The sequence below is a fragment of the Protomyctophum parallelum genome (genome assembly GCF_964188405.1).
Source record: "Protomyctophum parallelum genome assembly, chromosome: 6".
Lineage (NCBI taxonomy): Eukaryota > Metazoa > Chordata > Actinopteri > Myctophiformes > Myctophidae > Protomyctophum > Protomyctophum parallelum.
Window position 1 is genome coordinate 18926931 of NC_139701.1, and position 25082 is coordinate 18952012.

Consider the following 25082-nt stretch of genomic DNA (forward strand, 5'->3'; position numbering starts at 1 on the left):
AACCCATTCTGGAAGGGAACCTTTTTTGGTGTTTTAAGGATTATGTTGTTATACTTTAGCTATTGAAAAATAACAGATCTACAAGTTCATAGCACGGCACACTGTGCCGCGCTACGAGCTTGTACCTGTGCTAGTTTTGAAAAATAGCGGCCCAAATCTTTGAATATATATTATTTCAGAGCGAACGTTTTTAAGTCAAATGTTTGCCTCTGGGGGGTCCCTGGAACACCATATTTTCAGATGAGGGTCCGCGGCCAAATACAGATAATTCTGGGGATCCTTGACATGAAAAAGGTTGAGCACCACTGACATAGAAACATAGGTTTTTCAGAAAACTTTTAGGATTCAGAAGCCATTTTTTAAGAATCTGCCTCTTAAGTGAGGTGGGAATATCATCAATGAAAATCCTTAATTGATAAGTTTTCTGTCAGCAGTGTTGGCAGACTGGCATAGCCTCAGTGTTAAGGTCATTACACACTGGCGAATTAGCGACGCGATGCGAATAAGCGATCTGAAAATGCGAAATATTGCATGTTGCAGTTCGCCTGCGAATCTCTGCAAAATACGACACCAGAGCGAACAAATAAAAGCGAAAACGGTCGCATTTTCGCACATTCGCACATTCGCCACTGATGTGGAAGCTTGCATGGACTTCAATTGTTTTTTTTAAATGCGAATTATTCGCACGAATATATCGCGTCGCCAATTCGCCAGTGTGTAATGACCTTTAGTATCAGGGACAGAGCATGCTGCAATTGTACTCTTTTGTGCTCTTGGGAGTTTTAGTAACTAAAGTCTAACACGCCTGCGGCACGCTCACGTCTAATGCCGCGCAGTCCGTGTTGTTGTCGTTTCTCTGTGAATATTGTGTGTCTGAGTGAGACACACACACCGTACATTTTGACCAAAGACAGCAATGTGTCTTTGGCCACTGACCGTATTGTTTCTGTGTTATTCCGTGTTTCTCCGTGAATAAGAGAGAGGGAGAGATAATCCTAGTGTGTCCGTAGTGTTGTTGTTCGATGCGATACAGAAAAGGGCTTTCACACTTTCACCGAGCGAGAGAACTGCAAAAGCTGGGTGTAGGAAAGCTGTGCTGTGATTGCCCAGTAGTCACAGACCCCACAACGCTGGGTTGAAGATGCAGAGGTAAAGACAGTGACGTATCACGGCGACAAAGCACAGGCGTGAACGGCACTTCCACATACGCCACATACGGTGTATGACTTGGCCACCTGAACTGGCACACAAAGTTGTGTGCCAGTTGTCCACATATTTGTGCACAAATACAGTATGTGTGGGCATGGAATTCTTCCAGAACTGTAATAATGGATGGTAAAACTTTGCTATTGCAATAAGACTGTTCCAATTGTTTGGTCTTCTGTCAATGATGTAATCAATCACCCGCATTTAATTTCTGATAAAATGTTTGTCTCAAAGAATGATACACGTATATGATCATGTAGTACATGTGCTTTGCCTGTGCTTGGTCTAATTAACTTGGCAGTGATCGGTTGCTATTAGACTTTGCATTACAAACCAGTGAGTATTTTGTTAAGGTGATTGCATGAAAAGTGGAATGGTCACATGGGCAGAGCTTCAAAACAAAACAATCTCTTAGCGGACAGACAATAAGAACAAAACATTTATTTTACATTTTAAAAAATTATACATACACTTAGCGGTTAACAAATTAGAAAATGCGTCCAATTACTTCATATATATGAACATATGAACAATAAGGCCATCACAAGGTTAGCACTTTCAATATCAAATGACACCGATCCTCCGTATCGCTTTTCTTAACCTCATGCCATCTGGACAGAACCATGGCGTGGAAAAAGGTCCGTTTTAGTAGGAGTTTTGTCCCCTCAGCCATCGCGGCATTAAAAAAACTGCCCCGCCGATAGGATGGTGCTGTATACAGTGGGGACCTCATGTTTTTGTATTGTCTTGGTGTTTTGATGTGGGTGTTTGAACAGAACTGTGAAGACGAATATCCTTCGGGAAAATAAAGATGATTATTATTATTAGCGACCATAGGTCGCAGATTACTATGAAAAGCTGCAAAACCCGTCCGTCAGTCAGGTCACACCTCAATATACTGTATGGCCGTCAGTCGATCACACCTCGTGACACGCTCTATATATGGCGGTCTCCATATATGAAGATCATGACACTGATCTCATCAAACCCTGGATAGCCATAGCCATACATGGAGAAGACTGTATTATCACCTAGATCTGCACATGTCAAGCCGGCCAGCAACTCTACATCTGACTCTGACCTCAAACCTTTACATCTCCATATATGAAGCTGACCTGTTCTGACATTCCATATGTTGATCCTTTCCCACCCGTCCTTCCTCTTCGATGTCTCTCTTTTCACTGATACCTGTCCATTCAAACTCTAGACGGGCCCGCCCCAAAGTTATTAGTAGAGTCCCACCTGGGCCCTCATCAAACCCTGTACACTCAAGACACTCCCCCCCCCCCCCCCCTGCCACCAGGTCTTTAAATAAATACTTTTTGAATTGGGGAAAATTAATGGGGAATTATTTATTGGTGCCCTCGCAGGTGGCGGGACAGCGATTCTATACTGGCATCGTTATCGGAACAACTATGTTTATTAGCTTTATCAAATAGATGTACAATACAGCCAAATAATAACGTGCTTTACGACACAAGAACTTACAGTATGTCACTATAGCTGGTGGCAGCCACCATGTGACAATACACTGACATAATATAAAGGATCCTGAAACACAGGGACAAAAGAGTGACGCTACGCAGCAGAGATATAGAACGTGGTAGGCCTTCCGAATCCATACGCATCTCCATTTCTGTGAATTAACTTGCAGCCTGATTTATTCTTAGTTGCACGCAGGTGTCGCCCATCGAAAATAGACGATCTACAAGCTCTGAGCTTGTAGGTCGTCTATTTTCATTACGCCGTACAATGCGCAACCAGGTATAACACAGACTATAAGGTCAACAGGATAATAGAGGCAAATCCTTTCTTATATCTGTCAGAATATGAGCTGCCTGTATGGGGACATAATAACAGGAGTCAACCAGAAGATGGATCAATAAGAGAAACATTAGCTGTCTCAAAGGATAAGAGAGAGAGAGAGAGAGAGAGAGAGAGAGAGAGAGAGAGAGAGAGAGAGAGGGGAGAGAGAGATAAGGATGGGGGGTATGAAAGGGAAATAAAGGCTGAGAAAATGAGATTTGAAGAGCTATTTTCTGTGCATTTGGAAGGAATGAGTTGGGAGTAAAAAAAAGTGAAGATGAGAGAGAATGACTAGTGCGGCAGTTGCTTTCAGGAAAAACGTGAGGGTGTTCGTCTTTGTGTGTGTGTGTGTGTGTGTGTGTGTGTGTGTGTGTGTGTGTGTGTGTGTGTGTGTGTATATGTAATCAATGTCTGCATCTGCAGATGCTCATCAAGGCATGGTGCCTCAGGGGACACAGCGGCAGCCAGCCAAACAAGGGAAGTTAACTTCACAACTACCTGCATACTGATCAAACAGCTGGACCAAACATGATCAATCAAGCCGTCAAGGCCATTATTAGGCACTTCATTGTCCCCCCTCGGAGGCGATAAGCAATCTCCATGCATGGATGGCATGCGAGGAAGCGGGAAGGACGCCGCGCAGGCCTGCTGGCTGCGTGCGCTAGATAAGTGCGCTGACTCTGAGCGAGGTATGTAAACATTGTATGTGTGTACTATATGCCATAGCCTGCTGGGGGTTTACTCACAGCTGCCACTCCACGACTTGAGCAGGGACTTGATGCTGATCTCAAAGAAGACTGAATCCTGTAGGCTCAGCATGACGCCACTCGCCGTTTGAGCTTCTCACACACACATACGCAAGACACCCAAATGGCACTAAAAAATGTACCGGGACAAAATCCCCCACCGGCAGTTCTGCAGAAACACGAAGACTCAGCGAAAGACACGCAATTCCCCCTCGGGAGAAACGCGCACGTTATGTCCTGGTACAGAAAAACCCCAAAACAACCCGGAGCCAAGTTCTAGCCTCCGCAGGGTGGCATGGCGATGTTGGGAGTTGGGACAGCTCAGTGTTGAGCCCGGAGAGGACGTCCAGGGTTCTGCCTGGTCCAGCACTCCGCAGAGAAAGAACACTGTCCCAGCTAATTCAAAGGACAATTCTGTCCCGCTGCCTGCTGCTGCCGTTTTGCTAGTCCACTGAGTCCCTCATCCCCATCCCAGTGCAGAGATCCATCCAGCACTGTGCTGCAGGGGACTGGCGGGGGGGTAATAGCCAGGGAAACTTTTCTCCTAGTGGGAGAGGCACAGTAGCGGAGCTCCCCACGCGCGCATACAACTCCTGGCAATGCGTGGCGATATTCCCTCTCCTCTCCTTCTTCCTGTTTTTGAGTGTCGAGTTCTAGCCCCGCTAGCGCTGTCAGCTACTCTCTCTCACTCAGTCAAGCTCTCTGCCTCGCCATTCGCTCACCGACATCCCCTCCCCTTTCTAACTAGCTCTTGTTCTTTACCAATGCCTTTTCTCTCAGAGGGGGAGAGAGAGCTCGTTTCAACAGCAGAAAGAGGGGTGGGGGGTGATGTCATCAAAATGCTGCCAGTGTTGCCTGGCTGCGGTTCAGCGATGCAAACGCATGTCAGAGCCGCTACTGTGCTGCCTCTGCGCTGGCCTATCAAAACTACACTTCCTGTAAGCTACCCACAGCAATACTGATGCGTCATCCTCCAACTGCAGTGTGAGCGAAAGAAATGAGAATGGGAAGAAAGAGAGAGAGAGAGAGAGAAGAGGAAGGAAAGCAGGCATAAACACAGCCCAGGCTGCCAAGCAGAACAAGAAATACTGCTATTCCAAATCAGCACTTTTACAACTCAAACAGGAGACCACTCTCCCAATAACAAAATAAATAAATGATCTGTCCGCAAAAATGAAAATCACACATCCCAGAGTTCTAGGTCCAGTCCAAACAGGAGAATATAGGCTACGTTAGGACAGCTGATCCTTCTGTGCGTCAGCCCTGCAGAAGGGCACGACAGGGATGGTAGCTACTCTGTCGGACTAAACAAAACAAACACACCCAGCGGAGTCATATTCATTACATAATACATTATAAAAGCCACTAGACACAATTACCCATGCTCCATCAATGAAAAACCAAATGCACTGTGGCTGTATGTGTTTTAACTGGCATTTATTTAACCTGTGTTGACTATACTCTCTCTCCTCCGCGTACAGACTTTAAACATATCCACATGACATGGACTAATTCTTGGTCAAGAGCAGGATTAACTTTGTTAACAAAATATTCAGAGAAGAAGAGATAGCAGCAGACTGTCGCTGTAACAAACCCTCTTTGTCTTCATCCCTTCAGTTCTCTCCCTCGACCGCTCCCCTGTCACATGACGCGCCCTCACAACACACAAGTTATGCAAAACCCGCTCAGAGCTTGCAGCAAACAAACACCATACAAATGTGCGCTTTGTCAAAACCAGGCCCCGGCACCAACTCTGATGTCAGCTCACACTGTCACTGATACAGGCTGAGAGTTCAGGTATATTTATTAATAAAATAAACAGAAAAGCGGAATTGGACCATAGCCTAATTCGCAGTGTTGCACTCAAAGCAACTACGGGAAAAACAGAGAGCGAGAAATAGAGGTAGAGAGATCACACAGTATCTGCAGCATAAACACACCTGATCACATACAAACACACAGAGAGCTCTGAGGATACTGTTTTGTGTAAACCGGCTTCAATCCTCAAGGAATGTGTGAGGAATAAGCTCCCGACAGCATCATGGGAACGTAACACCGGACAGATATTATAGAGCGACTGTCCGACAGTGAAGCCCAACCCAGGCCCCGAGACTTCCAACTAAACATCATTAAAACCTCGACCTCCAGGAAACAAGAGCCCTCCCACCCAATGATCAAATAAGCTCATAGCCGAGGCCAGTCTACTGGCGGTAGCTCCATTCACAAAGTGGGAGGCGTGATGGACACAGAGCCATCCTGACTACAGACATTACTGGGGGAGGCTACTCCTCCCAGGAGCCCACAGAGTGGAGCATATATGCATTTCCTGTCCTGGCCTCTCTGCACAAAGTGGGAGGGGGGTGGTGGTCGGGGCAACAATCGATAGCAGCTGTAATTCAATCCCTGACCTCCCTCGCACTGCCTGGGCTGCAGAGGACACAGCATCAGATACATCACACAACCTGTACGGGTCCAACGCACATACTGTACTATAAGCTGGATTTATTTATACCGGCCTTTTCAACAGTTAAACTGTTACAGATGAAGTTCCCAAATGTTCGAGTCGGGTCAAAATGTGCTCCCGTGCTCTTGATAGTGGCAGTCTGCACGGAGTCAGTCTTTTTCTCATCTTGACGGTTTGAATCAAATCATACATTGTTATTATCTTTAGTCTTGTCGCATGAAGTGTACAGTTCTACACCAGGTTCAATAGATATCAGATAGGTAGCTTGGAACAGACAACAGTGAACAACAAATCTGTTTATTATGTGTACTAGAGCGGTGCCCGTTGGGGACTGGCCTACTTGGAACGATGCAAGTTGGAAATGCATGCCCCACCCAGTTATAATGTACCTTTTATGCCCATATATGGAGTTCTTTTCAGGCTTGCCCAAATATGGAGTTTATGCCGATGTCAGAACATAATTGTGATGTAAGAACAGGCCAGCTCCATATATGGAGATATAGGGGTGATCAGTGCCCATTGGGGGGTGATCAGGTGCGATCAATTGGCTAATAAGGGGCGAGGTTGTGCATCATTGTGATGTCAGAACACATTGTGATGTCAGAACAGGCCAGCTCCATATATGGAGATCTAGGGGTGATCTGGATTTGGGCCTGTCTGGAGCCTGGGCAGAGGCTTTTGTGCTGGTTCTGGACAACCTGCAATCCGACAGACTTGACAGCGGGCACTGCACTCCCTGTGCTGGTCTGGAACGTGTGTCTAATTTGTCAGTGGGGCGAACGGTTTCCAAGTTACGTGGATTACAGACGTACGTACACACAGACATTTATTGTAAGATGATGTGTACTTACAGCATAGCAAAATGGTATAGAAAAGAGGGTGGTTTAATTGTCACTAGTCACTACAACCAGTGAGAGAGTGGTGAGCATTTCGCTGCTTACTGACGTCCTCTTGCACATACTATTGGCCTGCAATATCCACAGCCTTTGCCAATCTTAGTCTGTGCCAAAATGTCTTTAGAAGTGAGACTTTTTGCCAGGTGCTTGAAAAGCGCCTGGACTACATTCGCTACTACCTCTAGTAGCGACAGCGTAGTACAGTATGATTAGTACAGTACAGTATGGAGTAGTAAAGTACAGTACAGTATGAGTTATACAGTACGACTACTACAGTACAGTACAGCGTACAGTACCCGTGCAGTACAAGTACAGTACGACTACTACAGTACAGTACAGCGTACAGCACCCGTGCAGTACGAGTACAGTACATATTACAGTTTGTGCGTGGTGCTATTCACTCCAAGGAGCAGCAATGTGGGTCCCTATATGTCTCCATGTCCACTTTGAGATGGAACAGTACGAGCAGGACAGGACAGGATAGTACAGTACGAGTAGTAGAGTAGAGCACAGTATGAGTAGTACAGTACACGTAGTACAGTACAAGTAGTACAGTAGTGTTTCACAACCTGTGTGCCGTGTGATATGACGATATATATCTCATCCACGATAGAAAATATCTATCGTTTAAAATGAGCTCCATCGTTTATATCATTGTGTCTACAGCAGTATTTTACACCACAGCGGCGAGCGCCCAGACACGCTGCTAATCTATGCTGCTATTTCATAACAAACATGAAAGGAGAGGATAGGGAACGAGGTTCAGAGAAGGGTAACACTAAAGTAACCAGCCCACGGTTATGAATGCAGGTTTCATGTTGGGTCAAATTGTTCCATCTGAAAAGTTCTTAATTTAGCAACAGCTTCCAGCAACAACACAATACACTACTGAAGTTGTGATCATGTGTGAAATTTAAAAAAAATTAAAAAAAAAGAAGAAAACATCCACTCGACCCAGCTGACGAGTGACGACTCTCACTCTATCCAACACCTGTAGTCTATTAAGCATCGTTAAGCTTCCCGTCTGAAAGTTTAAAGGAGAATTCCATACTAAAAGGCTTTCTTACCTTTCTTTGTAGTTGTTGTTACGTCCCCACCAAAGAGGTCCAGGTGTTATTTTGTGCAAAAGCTCCTTATTGGCTATTTCCCCTACCATAAGCCCTAAATGAATTGCATTGAATTGAATGGGAATTGAATGGGGCTATGGAGTGTTGTGCTAATTTGCTTATTTCCATTGCTCAAAATTATAATTTCTTTGTATATATCCTCTCTTCATAATGTAAATAATATCCCAAGCGGCACACTTTACTATTTCTTTCGATGGAAATAAGTGAATTAGCATAACACCCCATAGCCCCATTCAATTCCCATTCAATGCAATGCAATTCATTGAGGGCTTATGGTAGGGAAAATAGCCAATAAGGAGTTTTTGCACAAAAAAAAACACCTGGACCTCTTTGGTGGGGACGTAACAACTACAAAGAAAGGTAAGAAAGATAAGAAAGCATTCTAGCATGGAATTCTCCTTTAACAAACAACACTGAGTATGTAAGAGTATACAGCATGTCATCTTTACCACATTTTGCACTGTCACTGTACAAAGTACACACATATGATCTATACATGTGTGCGTGTGCGTGTGCGTGTGTGTGTGTGTGTGTGTGTGTGTGTGGTGGGGGGGCTAGGTGTGCGTGTATACTTTGCACAGTACGAATAGAGAAGATACAAAAAATTAACATACATTACTATCTCATTGATTGTGGATACATTAACACTAATTAACAAAACATTTTCTTAGCCATGGGTGTCAGTGGCTTGTTGGCATTTCACTTTCAGGGGGAAAAGAACAATTGCCAAACTGAAACTTTGCCAAAAGAAATTGTCCTATATTGATACTTTTATTTTTTTTATTGAACAATCACAGTTGGCTTCACTAAGGACATTACACAAGGAACTATCCGCCCCACAATTAAACGTGCTGAGATACACACACACACACACACACACACACACACACACAGACACAGACACAAATGCTGTATATCTATCAGACACAAGGCGTGAACCCACTTTGCAAAGATTTGCCTTCCAAATGCTGAGTGTTGCGTCGTTTCAGGAGAGTCATTGTGCGGTCAGCAGCAGCATCATCATCTCTATGGAACCACAGTGCAGCCAAATGAGGATTAAACCTCAGGTAGATAGAGAGCGCCAGGCCCAGGAGAGAGCCAGGCCCAGGCCGCAGTGACTGACTGCAGGGTTATGTGTGTGGAGTCAGTGTGATGGTGTGAGCATCAGGGATGATTCATAGCACATGTCTCCACCAGCTATCATACTGTTCTCCCACTAAGTGCACTGTCTGTGCCAGGCTGCGCGATTAAAAGGGCTTCTTTCACTGGCGTTTCAATGTGCAGTACTAACTATTTAAGGCGGCCAGTGAATAATTTGGTCCACGGCTGTCTGGAACATACACCCTGTGAGCTATTCACAGGCCAAGAAAAAAAAAGTCACATGCAACATCCTTCATTACTAAAGAAGTACGCCCCATTGGCCCACATCCACATTTAGTCACACGCACATAACACACCCTAATTATAAACTGCAAACCTGCAGCACCCTTTAACCAAATACTGGTCCTAATCACGCTCCACGGTACATCTAGCGTATGAACTGATGTCATTGTGTAGTGTATTCAGGTGAACATGACAAACGACAGAAAGACGAGCAGCTCCACCTGAAAAGCCAACTGACTCAGGCCATGTGCCAGTCTCAGAACACAAGGGAGTGGTGCTAATAAACGCTGCATGAGTGATTTGAGTCCCCCAAGATGCGACAAACCAGACCTGTCCTGCATGCCGCAGTCAATCACTGTGTGCAAAAAAGCTTTCCTTTGTTACTTTGAACTCACCAACAGAACCCCTAACATCAGTAGTAGCAGGATGTGCAAAGGAGACTTTTCTAAAGTGGCGGTGTCCTAGTTGAAAAAGGGAAAAAACAGAAAGGGGGGAGGGGTTGGAAGAGAGAATGTTTAATTCTCCGTCAATTCTCAAGGGGTGTAAAGGTGTGTTACTTAATATGGATAGTGGATACATTAATAAAGAGGGGCAACAGAGGGCAGAGGTTACCCAGTTATGTTGGGCCTCAGTCAACAACCTTTACACACATACACAATTACACAATACACAAACCGGCCCGTCCCGGTTGACGACGTGGGCCGTGGATAACTGGGTTAACTGGACAAGCAGTCAGCCTGGCTCGCCGTAAAAAGCCCTAGATGAGTAAGAAGCGCTCAGGCTCAGCCATGTTTTAGCCGTGAGTAAACAGGAGAACAGGCATGTTCTGACAGGAAAGCAACGCACACAAAGCCACGCTGAGAGAATGACAATTCATCATCCTGCATGATCATGATGCACACACACACACACACACACACACACACACGATCCCAAGGCCCCAAGTACAGGTACTGTAGATCTACTGCAGAACAAATATTGTTCTCAGTCATCTGATCACAGTACTTCAGCTCTAAAATAAACAAGTGCTGGTATATTATATTTAGGCTGTTGAGTCATGACAGAACAAATGGACTAACTGCTTTTTAATAAAGTGCCCAAGTAATGGCTGAATTGTGACTGCGTGTATAGACATAGACATATAAGACATGATGATTGTTCAAGAGCAAACCCCAAATGTGTGCAGTACCACCCCTCAGAATGCTGCGGACAGCATGGCTGCCTTCTACATTACACTCAGGGCTTCATGATTGTTCAGCTGGTCTATGCTTATCACTAAAGGAGTAGCTGGGTGTCCATGAACACCCACTGCACTGAATGGAACTTGGGAGGGTTAACCGCAAATGCAAAGTAGAGTTTGAGGCAGGGAAGCAGACGAGCAGGCGGATGGGCAGACGGGCGGCGAGAGTCCATTTAACAAGCAGAGATAAAGGCGAACATGGATGACTCCTACATGCCTGTGCTGTTGGGTAAGCAGTACCTTTGAGGCGGCTGCGGTTGGAGCGAGGGAGCGCCGCCGCCGCCTCTCTGGGATCCTCGTGGATGGTTTGCCCCATGGCCAGCAGGCCCAGCCGCTTCATGCGGAGCAGCCGGGGGCCCGTCTCCCGAGGCAGCGCTCCCCCATGCTCTGTGGGACCTTCCCCTGACATGACGTTGGGGACCAGGCTCCTGAGGAAATCCATGTTTTGCGTGGTCCAGTAACGTGCGGCCTGCTACCCAGCTGCTTCATCTCCACTGGCAGAGGAGCAGGGGATGGGTGGTCCCTCAGATGGCAGCTACTGAGGCCTGTATGTGCGGGACCCTCAGACTGACCTTAAGATGACCAGACACCTCTCTGCACGTATCCAATAGCAGGAACGTTGTTTCTTCTCTGCCTCAGTGTATTAACTGCTTATTGTCAAAGAGTGAGAAACTACCTGTGTGCACACAGAGGAGGCAGAAAGCAAACAGACATGGAACTCTTCTCCGACCGTGATGTAATTAGGAGTGGGCGGGGCCAAGCGATATCAGGGGCGGGGCTATAATATGTTCCACAGGAGATAACACACGCCAGGGCTTCCAGCCAATCACAACAGAAGAGCCAGCAGCCACGCCCTGCAGACCTGTCTCCCCTCACCAGGGGAAGGAGGAGAGACTGACACACACCAGCACACTCTGGTAAAACCAGCAAGCATGCTTGTATCCAGCTCTGCCGGCCTGCCTGTGTTTACTGATAGCCCTTATCATGCACGGAACTGTGTCATATGTTCCCACACTCATATATATACACACATGGACACGCAGACAAAACAACACATTTGAATGCTGCCATGTTTGCTTGCTTAAGCCCTACATATATACTTCGAAGATTTTGGCCAAAAATGAATTTGCCAAAAATAGGATTGCCAGGGTTAATAAAACAGCAAACAGCAGCACTCCTCTGCCTCTCATTTCCACCACTGTACTGTACGGCGTTGGAAGTATGATGACAAGAAGCAGAGTGAGCTGAAAGCCTCTGTGAAACAGCCTGATGACAGACTGCTGTGCTGTGCTTGGCTGCACAGCTCGTACCTGCAGCAAACCCCAAACTCCTCCAAAAATCCTCCCAGCTGATGGGAGGGAGGGAGAGAGAGAAGGAGAAAGAGGATAGGGAGAGAAGGAGTATGCTGTGCTGACTCTCACAAAGGCTCAGAGCCTAAGGAAATAATCAATTAAGCCATTTCCTAAAAGCATGCGCAAAATAAATAAAATAAAAAATAAAAGCCCATCCAAGCACAAATGTATGCAGTTCTCAATATCGACACTAAATGAAAATATTCCACAAAAGTTCACATAGTTCTAGCAGTGTCCAATAAACCATACAACACCTTCATGACTGGCCATTTCTGCTGACTCACCATTATGCTCGATTTACGGTATAATTGCGTGTGCATTGAAATTGCCGATATAAAAAACGTTGTGCTGCAGCTTGTATATCGGCTATGTTCAAGTATAAAACAAATTTAGTTTTAGCTACAATTATGCACCACAGTGAAGCTGTTGGACCACTATAATGCTAAAAGTACAAGTATTTCAAGTCTACGTTGTTTTGTCTTTTAGATTACAATTCAGTTTGGTAGCCCTGCACAGCTTCAGTGGCAGGACAATCACCGTTTATAGAAATTAATGGGTGAGGCGATCCTGTAATAACACAAAGACAAAGTTAGTTGTATCGGGTGGTATGCCCTGTTATTAAGTAGAAATCCCATAGTTAAATTGTGCAGTACAAATGCCACACATAATAATTATCGATCTAGGTTACAGTTTCTTACTATTGCGATTTCATTTCAACTGTTGGACTTCTCTGGGTTTGTGTCTTGCTCAAGTACACATGACAATGACGACATCAGCTATAGCATCAAAGAATCCAATCAACAGTAAACACCACCCCTCTAGGACGATCTTCCTAGCCGACACACCACCCAGGTTCGTCTTGTTGCTACAATTATAGACACAACAGCCAGGTCAGCCAGTTATACACCAACAACAATAACCAACATCAAACCCATATGAATGAACTTCCGTTCTCTTTCCTGGATACCAAATAAAATAAATTTCTACAATTTAGGCATTTAGCAGACGCTCTTAATCCAGAGCGATTTACAATAAGCAAGAACAAAAAACATGGTAATACATCATATACATAAAACAATTGTCATCATGAATGAATCATACGTAAGCTAAGAACCTAACAGTAGAATATCTATATAATGAAACTATGCATATATACTTTATCATCATAAAATGATATCTAAGTTACATAAATTGAGTCTTTGCATATGCCTGTAGGAGGTCGAGGCTAGGGCAAGTGCAACGGGCTAAGTCTGTCGGTCTGAAGAGGTGGGTTTTCAGACTACGGCGGAAGATTGGGAGTGGGTCTGCAGTTCTGAATTGCAATGGGAAGTGCATTCCATAGTTTTGGAGCCAGAAGGGAGAAGAGTTTGGGACGTGTGGAGCGTCGTCCCGGCGTATTTAGTGAAGGTACTTCCAGCTTCCCTGCGTTGGCTGATCTGAGCGCGCAGGAGGGTAAGTATTGTTGGTCAGCCGTTTGTTTGTCGCAATTCATTAGGCACACCCAAGTGTCCTACCTACACCTATTTACAAGCATACCGTGGATTACACACACACTATCACACATACGGTACCTACAAACTTACACCTTTGTAGGTCATTCTTTAATTTTGGACAAATTGCCATTTCCCACATGAATGTTTAAGGAGTCTACTGCAGCCAAGTACAGAACGTTATATATGTCTTTATTCCATGGCCAATAACGATAGTTAGTGATCAGGGAGACTAATAATCAATATCATACATTTATAGCATACATTTTCAAATTGTCAAAAGTTACGGTAACACAAAGCTTGCATTTAATTAAAAAATAAACGCAGGGAGCTCCTAGCAGCATTTCTTATGAACTGAACTGAAATTATTAAAACGCCACCCCACAGCCTGGGCCGTGGCTCAGTGGTCCAGGCACCTTGGCAGTGTGCCACGGGTTCGACTCCCGGTCCAGACGGCCTTTACTGCATGTCTTCCCCCCATCTCTCTCCCCATTTCCTGTCAGCCTACTGTCTGTCCCTCCATAAAATATATAAAATAAAGGCGAAAGCCAAAAAAAAAGATATTGGCAAGCAGTCAAAAGGCAGATTCCAACAATGAAACAATCATGAAAATTGGATCTGATAACTGTCTGGACCAAAAAACGGTTGATCGCCAATAGCAAGTCCCTACTCCTTAACTAGCAAGAATAATTCTTAAAATACCATGGGCCATTACAAGATCCAATTAAATATGTGAACTCCCAATTTCCAACTGTCAACCATTTAATAACATGTAATTCCTTTAATTGGCAAGGTGAGACATGGGGCTAAGGTTCAATACCACCCGGAATAGTTTATTTAGATCTGGTAGAGCTTTAGTTAATCCCCTTGGATGAATTACTGTACCATGTAGTACAGGTGTAGTCAACATGAGGCCGTATTAAAGCAGAGGCCAACATTTGTATGGTTTCCTTATCCATAAATTGGGCCTACACGGCTGTAATGTGATTTTCTGATTCACCTTCGTGAACCCTTTGTCCCATAATCTCTCCAATCAGGGATCTGCCCCAGGAAATTAACAGTGTTGGCAGCCATCAGTGTGTCTCCCACTGTGATACTGCGCTTCGAGGAACTACTCAGCTCAATCTATATTATTTGGTACAAAATTAAGATTGAGTATTCCAGACAGCCAGTAACTGATGTTTTTTTTTTCAATTCATCATTTAATTGGCTCTATACAATGTTCTCAATAGTTTGTTTCACTCAAATTACCAGGTCTGAAATGTAAAAGGTAAAGATGAAAGATAAATGTCAAAACGATATAGTGATATAAAAAGCTAAGATGTGTAGATAGAACAATCATTGATTACATTAAAATGCCTCAAGCTTAGATGTTTTACAGTTAAGTCATTTGGGGTGCCTGTTCAGTATGCTTCTGTTGAGCTGCGCATTATTCTTGTGTGTGTGTGTGTGTGTGTGTGTGTGTGTGTGTGTGTGGTCAGAGAAACTCTGTACAGGAAGTACAGAGTGCTCACACCCTCGGCTGCAGCGTGTGAAAATGTCAGTGAGATGATGTAAACGTTTCAAAACTCCACTAAACAGCCTGCCAGTACAAAAGCTGTGCACGACTGTCTGACACACACACACACACACACACACACACACACACACACACACACACACACACACACACACACACACACACACACACACACACACACACACACACACACACACACACACACACACACACACACACACACACACACACACACAATATTGTGAAAAGTATGCACAAAGGGCATTGTAGCATTACATCTAGCCAGCACCAAAGCTAGTGTGCAGAGTAAGCACAAAGTGGCAGAGCAGGGGATGAATACAGGCACAGCCAGCCAAATGAAAGGGCAGCGGTGGCCGGTAGAGTGGTCTGCCCTCTAGAGGCCAGATGGCAGAGTACAAACCCGAGCAGTGAGCCCTGGAGATGAAGAGGCCCATCTTTAGGTTTGCACCACAGCTGGCCTTAAAGGTATATTCAGTGATTTCACTAAATTCAGATATCACTTATTTTTTTGTTTTGTTGTGATAATCAACCCTACTATAGAGTGTGCTAACCATATAATATAATATAAGGAGTTCCTCCCTGGGGTAAAAAAGAAAGTAGGTTTCGTTTTTGGCTAGGTGCCCCAGCCTTCATCCAATCAGACCGGGGGGGTTTCCAAATCACTGAATGCTCCTTTAAGTTTTCCAGCTACAACCTCTATTACTCTGTACTTGGAATGCTCTGTACTTCGCTGAAGATGCCGAGAGACAAGCCGAGAGACAAGTCTCTAAAAACGGTGGATTTTATCGTTTATCTCATTCTGATCACTCTAATAATAAGAACATGGCTGTTTTAAACTGTTCTTTTTAATACACCCAGTCTGTTTTAAGGATCAGAATCACAGTTTTTATGTACAAGACTTACAGCCGACCAGCTCCCACCTGGGCAGCTGTCAGTAGTCTAATACCGCTAGCCTGACAGGTAGCAGAGGCTAATTTGACAGCTCTGCTCCTGCTGGGTTTTTCTACCGTCGGTATCTTATCTTATCACTACATCAACCTGGATCTCCACCTGTACCATCCCGTCGGGGCAAACTCTGTCCTGGCATCAGCGGGAGCTAACCAAGAAACCGAAACCGACGGAGAGCTTGACGGAAACCGGCTTTCCTGAATCTATCAACGCGGAGACAACACACCGCACCGGGCCACGTACGTGGCACTCGCGGGTAGGTCTCACTCCTGCACAGCATTACTACTGTTCATAATCCTGCTTTCTGAGTCAGCTCACCGCACAGGGCCACCACTTGTGTGGCCCTCGCGGGTAGGTGCCGGCCCGGGCTACTACGTGCCTTCCCCCTAGCCTCATTATAACCCAACCTACACTGTTAATTTCACAATTTACTCGCCAAAGATATTTTTTTACCCTCAGCCACCATGCCCACGGGCATGGCTTCACCTACCGTGTCGCCCGACTGTGGCAGTTGTCATCGGCTGTTCCAGGAGGTGTCCGATCTAAGGATGAGGGTGCCACGGCTCCATCAGATCAAGGACGACGAGACCTTCATCGACTCCATGTGGCCGGACAACGATGATACAGTCCATTGCTCGCCCCCCTCCCACCACAGGTGGACCCCCGCTGCTGTTGAACCCGTTTCGTTGAATGGCTCTAGAGAGACTGTGTACCAATTTGCGTGATGTTTGGACAAAATCTGTAGGTGTACTGTGCAAAAACTTGTTTTGCGCAAAGCGGCCTCCTGGTGGCGCTATAACAGGCCGTTCTGGAAGGTTTGGGGCAGAGGTTCATCGTTGGCATCCAGGGAGTGTGTGTGCAAGATTTGGCATCGAGCGGGTTAACGGTGGCCAAGATTAGCTGCTCACGGACACACACACGGACACACGGACGGACGGACGGACGGACGGAGTGCAAAACATACTCTCCCCCCATGCCTTCGGCCTGGTGGAGACAATGATGCTGTTTCAATAATTTCTTCACCAATATTGCCACAAAATTTGTAAATAAACTCCCCCCGCATTCTGGCCTGTACGGTTCTGATCACATTAAAGCACATTACGCAAAACTAGGCGCTATAAACGACTCATTCTCATTCAAATCAGTAACTAATGAAGAGGTACTAAAAAAACTAAACGCCCTTCAGCCAAACAAGGCCACTGGTCATGACAACTTACCAACCAGATTCCTCAGGGACGCTGCTGTCTCTATAGCCCCTATAATAACCCACATCTCAAACCTATCCATCAGTCAAATCCCCAGGAACTTAAAATGGCACGAGTAATCCCCCTGTACAAAAAGGGAAGTAAATTAGACACAGGAAACTACCGCCTGTCTCTATCTTGTGTTCTATGTCCAAAATCATAGAGAGAATAATTTATGAACAAATTAGAAGATATTTAAGCGAACGCAATCTGCTGTTCGAATTCCAATCCGGTTTCAGAACATCACACTCCACTGACACATGCCTATTATATCTAAATGACTACATCAAACGCGAGGTAGACGCGGGGAAATACTGTGGGATGGTCATGCTGGACCTTCAAAAGGCATTTGATACTGTCAATCATTCAATCCTACTGGACAAGCTAAAGGCGACTGGTTTTGATAGTACTTCACTATGTTGGATGAGGTCCTACCTGGAAGGTAGAGAACAAATGGTTGACATTAATGGAACCATGTCCTCCCCCCTCCCAGTGAACTGTGGGGTTCCCCAAGGAAGCATATTAGGGCCATTACTCTTCCTACTATATATTAACGACATGAGCGCTGCATGTAATTGTAAGTTGTTTTTGTTTGCCGATGACTCAGCACTCCTAATTTCGGGAGAAAACAAAGTGCAGGTTGAGGAGGCTCTTAGTACAGAACTCACAAAAATCCGAACCTGGCTTACCGATAACTCGTTTCCCTAACACCTCAATGGCACATAAAACCAAGCTTCAAACTTCTCAAACTAATCCTTCTTCTTCTCCACCTAGGGCCCATGACCCACCTATATGCGGAACATTTTGACAGCATAGGCTGGCTCAGGGTGGAAGACAGAGTCAAGCAATTGAAGATGGGCCTGACTTTCAAAATTGTAAATGCAACTTTACCCTCCATGCCCTCAGTACCCACTTACTTGTCTAATTACTTTAAAAAGTGAGCAACACCCACAGCCATAAAACTAGAGGGAGCGTGAACAACGATCTGGTGCATTTATAAAACGAATATGGGCAAATTCACCTTTCAAAGCACTGCTACCCAGGTGTGGAATGCCCTCCCCCCCATCGCTCAAAACGAACAAATCACTGGCTTCCTTCAAGTCAGGCCTAAACATTCACCTGTCAGCAGGTCAAAGGGAGAGGAGGTGATCGCCCCAGCCTCTTTGTGCGAATAACCCCCTTCCGATTAAACCTTCGTCCCCAACCTGTGCATACTGTATATTTCATGTTTAGAGGAAATGTATATGTTGCTTTAAATTATTATTGTTATATCACTTACTAATTATTACTGTGTTAACTTATTATTCATGTCATGTGTGAGTGGATAGGACCCGAATGGAAACAAGGCCGCAAGGTCTTTCTTCGGTGAGATCCTTTTTTGAACAAAGATGCCTGACTGTACATTGTGCTGTTTGCATTTATGTTGCCTAATAAAGTATTCAATCAATCAATCACCTCAACACCAAATTGGCCGAAAATAGCCGATCTACAAGATCACAAGTTGTCACATAGATCTGCTATGTTTGCCAAATGCTTCCCACCGAATAGGGATGCTATAGCTCCTCACACAGATACATTTTCCAAATTCAATTTGACAAACAGAAAAACAATGTTAGTTATTAAACCCAGAGCTAATTTGTCATTTTGGCAACAATCAGTGACTAAAACAATTAGGCTACCAATTACATTTTGTTTACAGAAATGTGCAGCTCGTACCAAGAATTATAGAAGCACGTCCGTGTTAATAACCTACCCCACTACACCCCCCCCCCCCCCCCCCCCCCCCCCCCCAACAGAAACCTAATGGGAGAATTTAGATACAAGTAAACACCACTGTTACTCCAGACAACTATCAGGCTCTGTCAAAGCAGACACAATAGAAATGCAAGGAAAATAAACGCACACTATAGTGCATCGAGGACACAAGCTAGTGGCTGGTGACGGATGGCGATGAGGAGAGGCTGAAGCCTGGCACGACCTGGTAAGAATCAGAGTCAGAGGGGAGAGCAAGAAGAGAGAGAGCCGAGTGATGAGGGTTGGGGGGAGATAGTCATCGCAGGGTCTGATCAGCACAATGGGCCGGTGGAGGCAGCTGTGCTGCTGTGGGGGCCAGGTCGACGGTGCTGACTGGTTAGAACAATACCCCGGCGCAGGAGGCCCAGATCCCAATCAGCCCAGGAATGTGGAAGAGGAAGCACTCGTGAACAATGCGCAGCGTTCCCTTATGCCATTCCAGGGTACCCCGCCCGCCTGCCGCTGGCCTGCTCTTGCAGTCCAGCCCTGAGAAAACAGGAAAGCCGGTGGACTGCAGGGCCCAATCAGCTGGTTCCCCACTGGTCCGCACACTGTCACTTTCTGGTTCTGCACTGCCGCCATATTGTTTGACACTCAGGTTAGGCTAGTGTAGTTGATCTGTAAAGGCATCAATAACAACATCCCCCTTCCGCCTCCCTCCCATACTAGAAAACCTCAGAAAGATTAAGCCACGCTGCATCGCCCTCCCATGGCACAAACAGACACTACATCATAGATGCAAGTGTTGCTGGAGATACACATTCGCCCTGCATGCTCGTTCACACAAGCTTTCTGTACAACCCTTCCAATTACCGTAATTTCCGGACTATAAGCCGCACCTGAATATAAGCCGCACCAGCCAAATTTAGGGAAAATCCCGTATACAAGCCGCACCGGACTATAAGCCGCACCGGACTATAAGCCGCAGCTACGTTAGCTCAGAGCCTGAGATGGTTCTGAGTTAGCTGTAAAAATCCATAGATTAGCCGCACCGTTGTATAAGCCGCAGGGTTCAAATCATGGGTAAAAAGCCGCGGCTTATAGTCCGGAAATTACGGTAGTCCGTTTCTTTGTAATTTTTGCATAACAGGTTGTTCAGACATCTGAACAGTGCTGTAAGATGGTGCTTCAGCCCAATTACAATCATCCATGATGTGAACAGGAAAAACGTGCCGTGCGCACGCGTATGTACTCGTGTGTGTTTATGCATGTGTGTGTGTGTGTGTGCGTGTGTGTGTGACACTGTGTGTGTGTATGTGTGTGTGTGTGTGTGTGTGTGTGTGTGTGTGTGTGTGTGTGTGTGTGGTGTGTGAGTGACTGTGTGAGTGTCGTACAAAGAGATCAGGCTGATTGTGTGTTGTGGTGAATGACAGTTGTGAGGCAACCCTCCGAGAACTGGGTTGTCGGAGCAGAGGAATGTGAGAATGTGATCTGACTGGCCTCAGGGTCACGATCGCTCTGTTTGAGTCAGAGCCAATCACTGCTCTGAGGCGCCACAAGGCCTTCAGTTACACTACAACCATACTTCGTACACTGTAAAAACCTGAAATGACGGGAATGAAGTCAATGAACCAGCTCTTGCTTTGGCGTCGAAACATTTACCGTTGCTTGCTCAACAGAACATGAGCTCATCTTCTTTTAACCCTTCAAATGCTAGGGAAGGAAGTTGACCAAGACAACATCGATGATCTGGTGTGTGACCTGGGAAGCTGCAAGCCACAGTTTCCTTCTCACCTAAACCATTGAGCATGATGATGGTGTACCACCTAAGTCATGTTAGATATTTCGTCATACAATGGCGAAATGCAGCAAAAATAGCATAATATACAAGTTCACGTGTTGTGAGTTGGTAGATCTGCTATTTTCCCTATAACATATTTTTAGGCTTGTTTTCCTATATTGCCCAAAATAGGGACACCAAGGTTATGTGGTTAAGCCCTGCTTAATACCATAGATAGCAGTTGAGGTAAACAAACAACATTTTTGTCAGGAGCAGTTAGCATGAGAACTTTGCAGGGCTAAAATGTGTCAATGTATCCAATTATATAACTAGTCTGACAGCATGTAACCAACTGGACCTGGCTGTAAGGGTACCACTGAGGATTTTACAACTCAACACATCAATTATATAACTAGTCTGACAGCATGTAACCAAATGGACCTGGCTGTAAGGGTACCACTGAGGATTTTACCGGCGTGTACACTGCAAACAGAGGCTGAAGCCTCCCCTGGATGTAGGTCAGACTGCTATTGATACAGCACTGTGTTTCAGCGTGCTGCTGCAGAGACCTGCTACATACCTTGCCGTGTCTGCACACCCATATTATTGATTGCCAGCTTAAGCCAGAGTTACGTTTAGCAGCGTGCAGGACTGCAGGTGTTGCGTAACGAAGACAGCAGATCTACAAGCTCACAGCCGGTCATGCTGTGACGCAACTGCCAACTAAGTATAAATCAGGCTTTACAACAGAAATCCAATATATCAATTGCGATGTTGTGAATTGGAAACACACAATGGGGGGGGGGGCACTTACATTAGCACATTCACCTATTCACACACCCATGGCGAAGGAAACCATGCAAGGCTCACCAACCTGCTCATCAACGGCAAATTGCTCAAGGACACTTCGACAGTAACTCCGGGTTCATGCTGGGAACCTTCCGGTCCCCAAGCGGCCGCTCTACCCCTGTGTGTGTGTGTGTGTGTGTGTGTGTGTGTGTGTGTGTGTGTGTGTGTGTGTGTGTGTGTGTGTGTGTGTTGTGACTAAGCGGCGTGAGGCATTCCTGAGCTAACAGCTGTCAGGCTGGACATCAACTCGTTTACAGGCTAGTCGAGTTACCTAAGCCCAGGAAGAACTTAAAATGGCTACAAAACAAAAAGAAAGAAAAAATGCTCTGAAAACTTCCACTGTGCTACTTTTCAGATTGCAGCTCAAAAACAGATTAACCCAGCATATTCTTTCCCACACTGATTAGCAGCTCTCGTTAAAACCTTCAAGTGCTCCACAGTCCACTCCACAGTACACAGTATAAGCCTATGTGACCTTACCTTAAGGCCATAGAGTGATGGACTGCGACAGGCAAAGATGGACGCCCAACGATGTCACTACACAAGTAACTGAAAAACACAGAGAACACACAGGGTCAGTCACAGTGCACCATAGTGATATTTATCAACAGCTTTTCTTGGCATACAGTAGTAGTATAATAGTAGTATAATCTTGGATGTGCAAAGTACAGAAGAACAATTACATCTTTGAACGGTAGAGTTCAGTGGTTCACAACCTTTTTTCTTTGAACCTTTTATCCTTCTTAAGTCTGACAAAGGTTGAGACAGAGAGATTTTTATTTTAACAATTACTATTATACAATGATGTGGGAGGTGGCCATGTTAAAGTTACATAATATGTATGACAAGCTGGAGTGATCACTCAGGTTGAGGCCTCACATAAACCCATAGGGCTTCTAGCCTCTTCCTTGCACTTAATTTTTATTGTATTCTAGGTATTTCCTTGAGTGGTGCAACCACTCCCTTACGGAGCTATGTGTGGGTAGCCTGGGTGCCTGGGTCTGAGCACGAAAATAGCATGGTTTTCACCACTTGTGCGCAACACACACATGCACATATTAACTGTATATATGATGATTCTGGGTGTGCCAGTACAGTGACAGTACAGTACAGTAGAGGGTACAGTATAGAGGGACCCCCACACGGTAACTCTGTCATTTCTCAACCGTTTCAGACGTGGGGCAGCCCGCCGGAATCGGCCCGGGCCCCAGGGCACGTTCCTGGGGGTCCGGAGACCCCCACATGGTATTGGTAAGTCTCTAATTTCTCTACCGTAAAAGGCAAACATTTCTAAATTTCATTATGCTTTTAGTAGCATGTGACGTGTCAAACTAGGGGCTTTTCATGATACTCTATCCATTCCAAGCATTCGTTTTGCACAAAAACAACACTCGTTGGGCTAAAAACGGCCATACGTAGCTGTCATCACAAATGTGACGAGGTCAGCACACACAGTGGCTATGGCGAATGGTTCAGGCACCCTAGCTAAATAATTTGAGCATTCCCTGGGCTACATCCGTGCAAAAGATCACCCTTATCTCTCCCGAGTCCCTATGCTCCTCCTCCACTATCATGATTATTTCATATTAAGAAAATGCCTTTTTCTACAAACTCACAATGTGCCAAAATGTCACATAAAGTCAACTTTTTTCCAATAATGTCATTCCTAAACAGAGATACCATGCAGTTTCAAAGTGGTTCAAAAACACATCTATATATTAAAGGATTACACATATTGCCTAGAGCTACCCTCTAGCTGCTTTCCAATCTGGTCGCAGAGCAGCAGGTGTACTATGGACAGCCTACTGTTGGCTCCATTCCACATTCCGGGTCAGGAGGATTACAAACTCCTCCGGAGTTGAATAATCCCAGATTTCCCACTGCATCCAAGAGGCAGTTTCATAAGTGATCACAGAGCCTACAAAAATACCATCCCTCCTATTACGATGGCTGTGGAGGGCGGCTCTCCCCCATTTCCTCAGGTCCCCCTCTGTATATTATGTAATAATATAGAGCCCGGCACTATAATGTGTCTGGGTTGCTCTAGACGGTAGAGCTGAATTCTGGATCGCAAGGTCATGGGTTCGATCCTGGGCATTGCCAACTCAGCGTACGAGTAGCAATGCTACAGCTTGGGTGCGGCAAGTCATGCAATGTAACTACTGTATTGGAGCTGATGGCGAGGTGTGGCGTTCTAATACGCTACCAACATTAAGCCTATCCGACATACTTACCTTATAACGATCAGCCGATATTGGCTATGTATGACAGATATTGGTATCAGTATGTAGACTATGGTATATGTTGTTTGATAACCACATTTTAGGGATCGTCGCAAAAAAAGAGGAAGCAAATATACATATACACATACGAATATTGAATATCAGAACTCAGAAGTTCGTCTTTTTTCCGCTAACCATTTTAACAATATTAACCCCAAACCTCCAGTAACAGTCCGTCTCCAATATACTGTATTATACTATTCACGGTTGTTGTATTCCGCATGACACAGTGCTTGATGACCACAGCGATACAAACTCAACATGCTGGCACTACTAAGCTTAGCTAGTTACTTAGTATAGAGTGACATGTATACTGCTACACCTTTAGTGGTGCAAATATAGTGCCACTGGACAAACCAACAAAACACTTTTTGGCCACTCTCCACAGATACATCTGTGATCAAACAAAGAGAGGAAGAGTGAAGCAATGCTTACAGTGCCATGCACCGAAAATAGCCAATCTACAAGCTCACAAGCTCGTGGTAGGTAGCTGGTTATTTTTGGTCTGTGTCGCTGTTGTACGGTGAAGCATACATTAGGCATGCAGCAGTGAGTCAGGGCATACAGAGAAGTTCAGCTGTGTGAAGAAGAACTTCCACTCCCCACTGATGTGGACAACTTATGAGACGTTGAAATTTTGAAAAGGTCAAGAAAAAGAAGAAAAGGAAAAAACATTGACACACTTAAAAGCCACAGTACACGGCTTGTGGACACATGCAGCTCCGCCTGCTGCAAGACAACGTGATAAGACACTTAAAATCCACCAGTTTCTCACGCTGACAGACCTGAGTGAATATATCTGGCTTCCTGTTCCAGCTCAGCAGCTCCAAACACTCCCCAAAAGAAGAAAAACAAAACGTGTGACGTGACCACACCACAGAAACAGAGCAAGGCCAACTTTGTGTACCTCCTTGGAGGTTGAAGCAAACAAGACACACTAAAAGAAACCTAGCTGGCATTACAAAATAATACTAACGAATCAGGCCTTTTATGGA

At 45.2% G+C, this 25082-nt stretch overlaps 1 protein-coding gene across 10 annotated transcripts in view; it reads right to left on the reverse strand.

Annotated features, from left to right (window-relative positions):
• Nucleotides 1-25082, reverse strand: part of fryl (furry homolog, like) — a 113304-nt gene that overhangs the window by 81675 nt on the left and 6547 nt on the right. For 5 of the 10 annotated variants that reach the window (XM_083766481.1, XM_083766479.1, XM_083766477.1 and 2 more), the window contains exon 1: nucleotides 11109-11541. In XM_083766481.1, coding sequence (XP_083622607.1) covers nucleotides 11109-11310 — 202 coding nt within the window. In that variant the 5' untranslated portion in view covers nucleotides 11311-11541. Of the gene's footprint in view, nucleotides 1-3758; nucleotides 4433-10023; nucleotides 10080-11108; nucleotides 11543-22285; nucleotides 22355-25082 lie in introns of those variants that run through there. The other 5 variants (XM_083766483.1, XM_083766482.1, XM_083766484.1 and 2 more) reach the window with 4 other exon arrangements.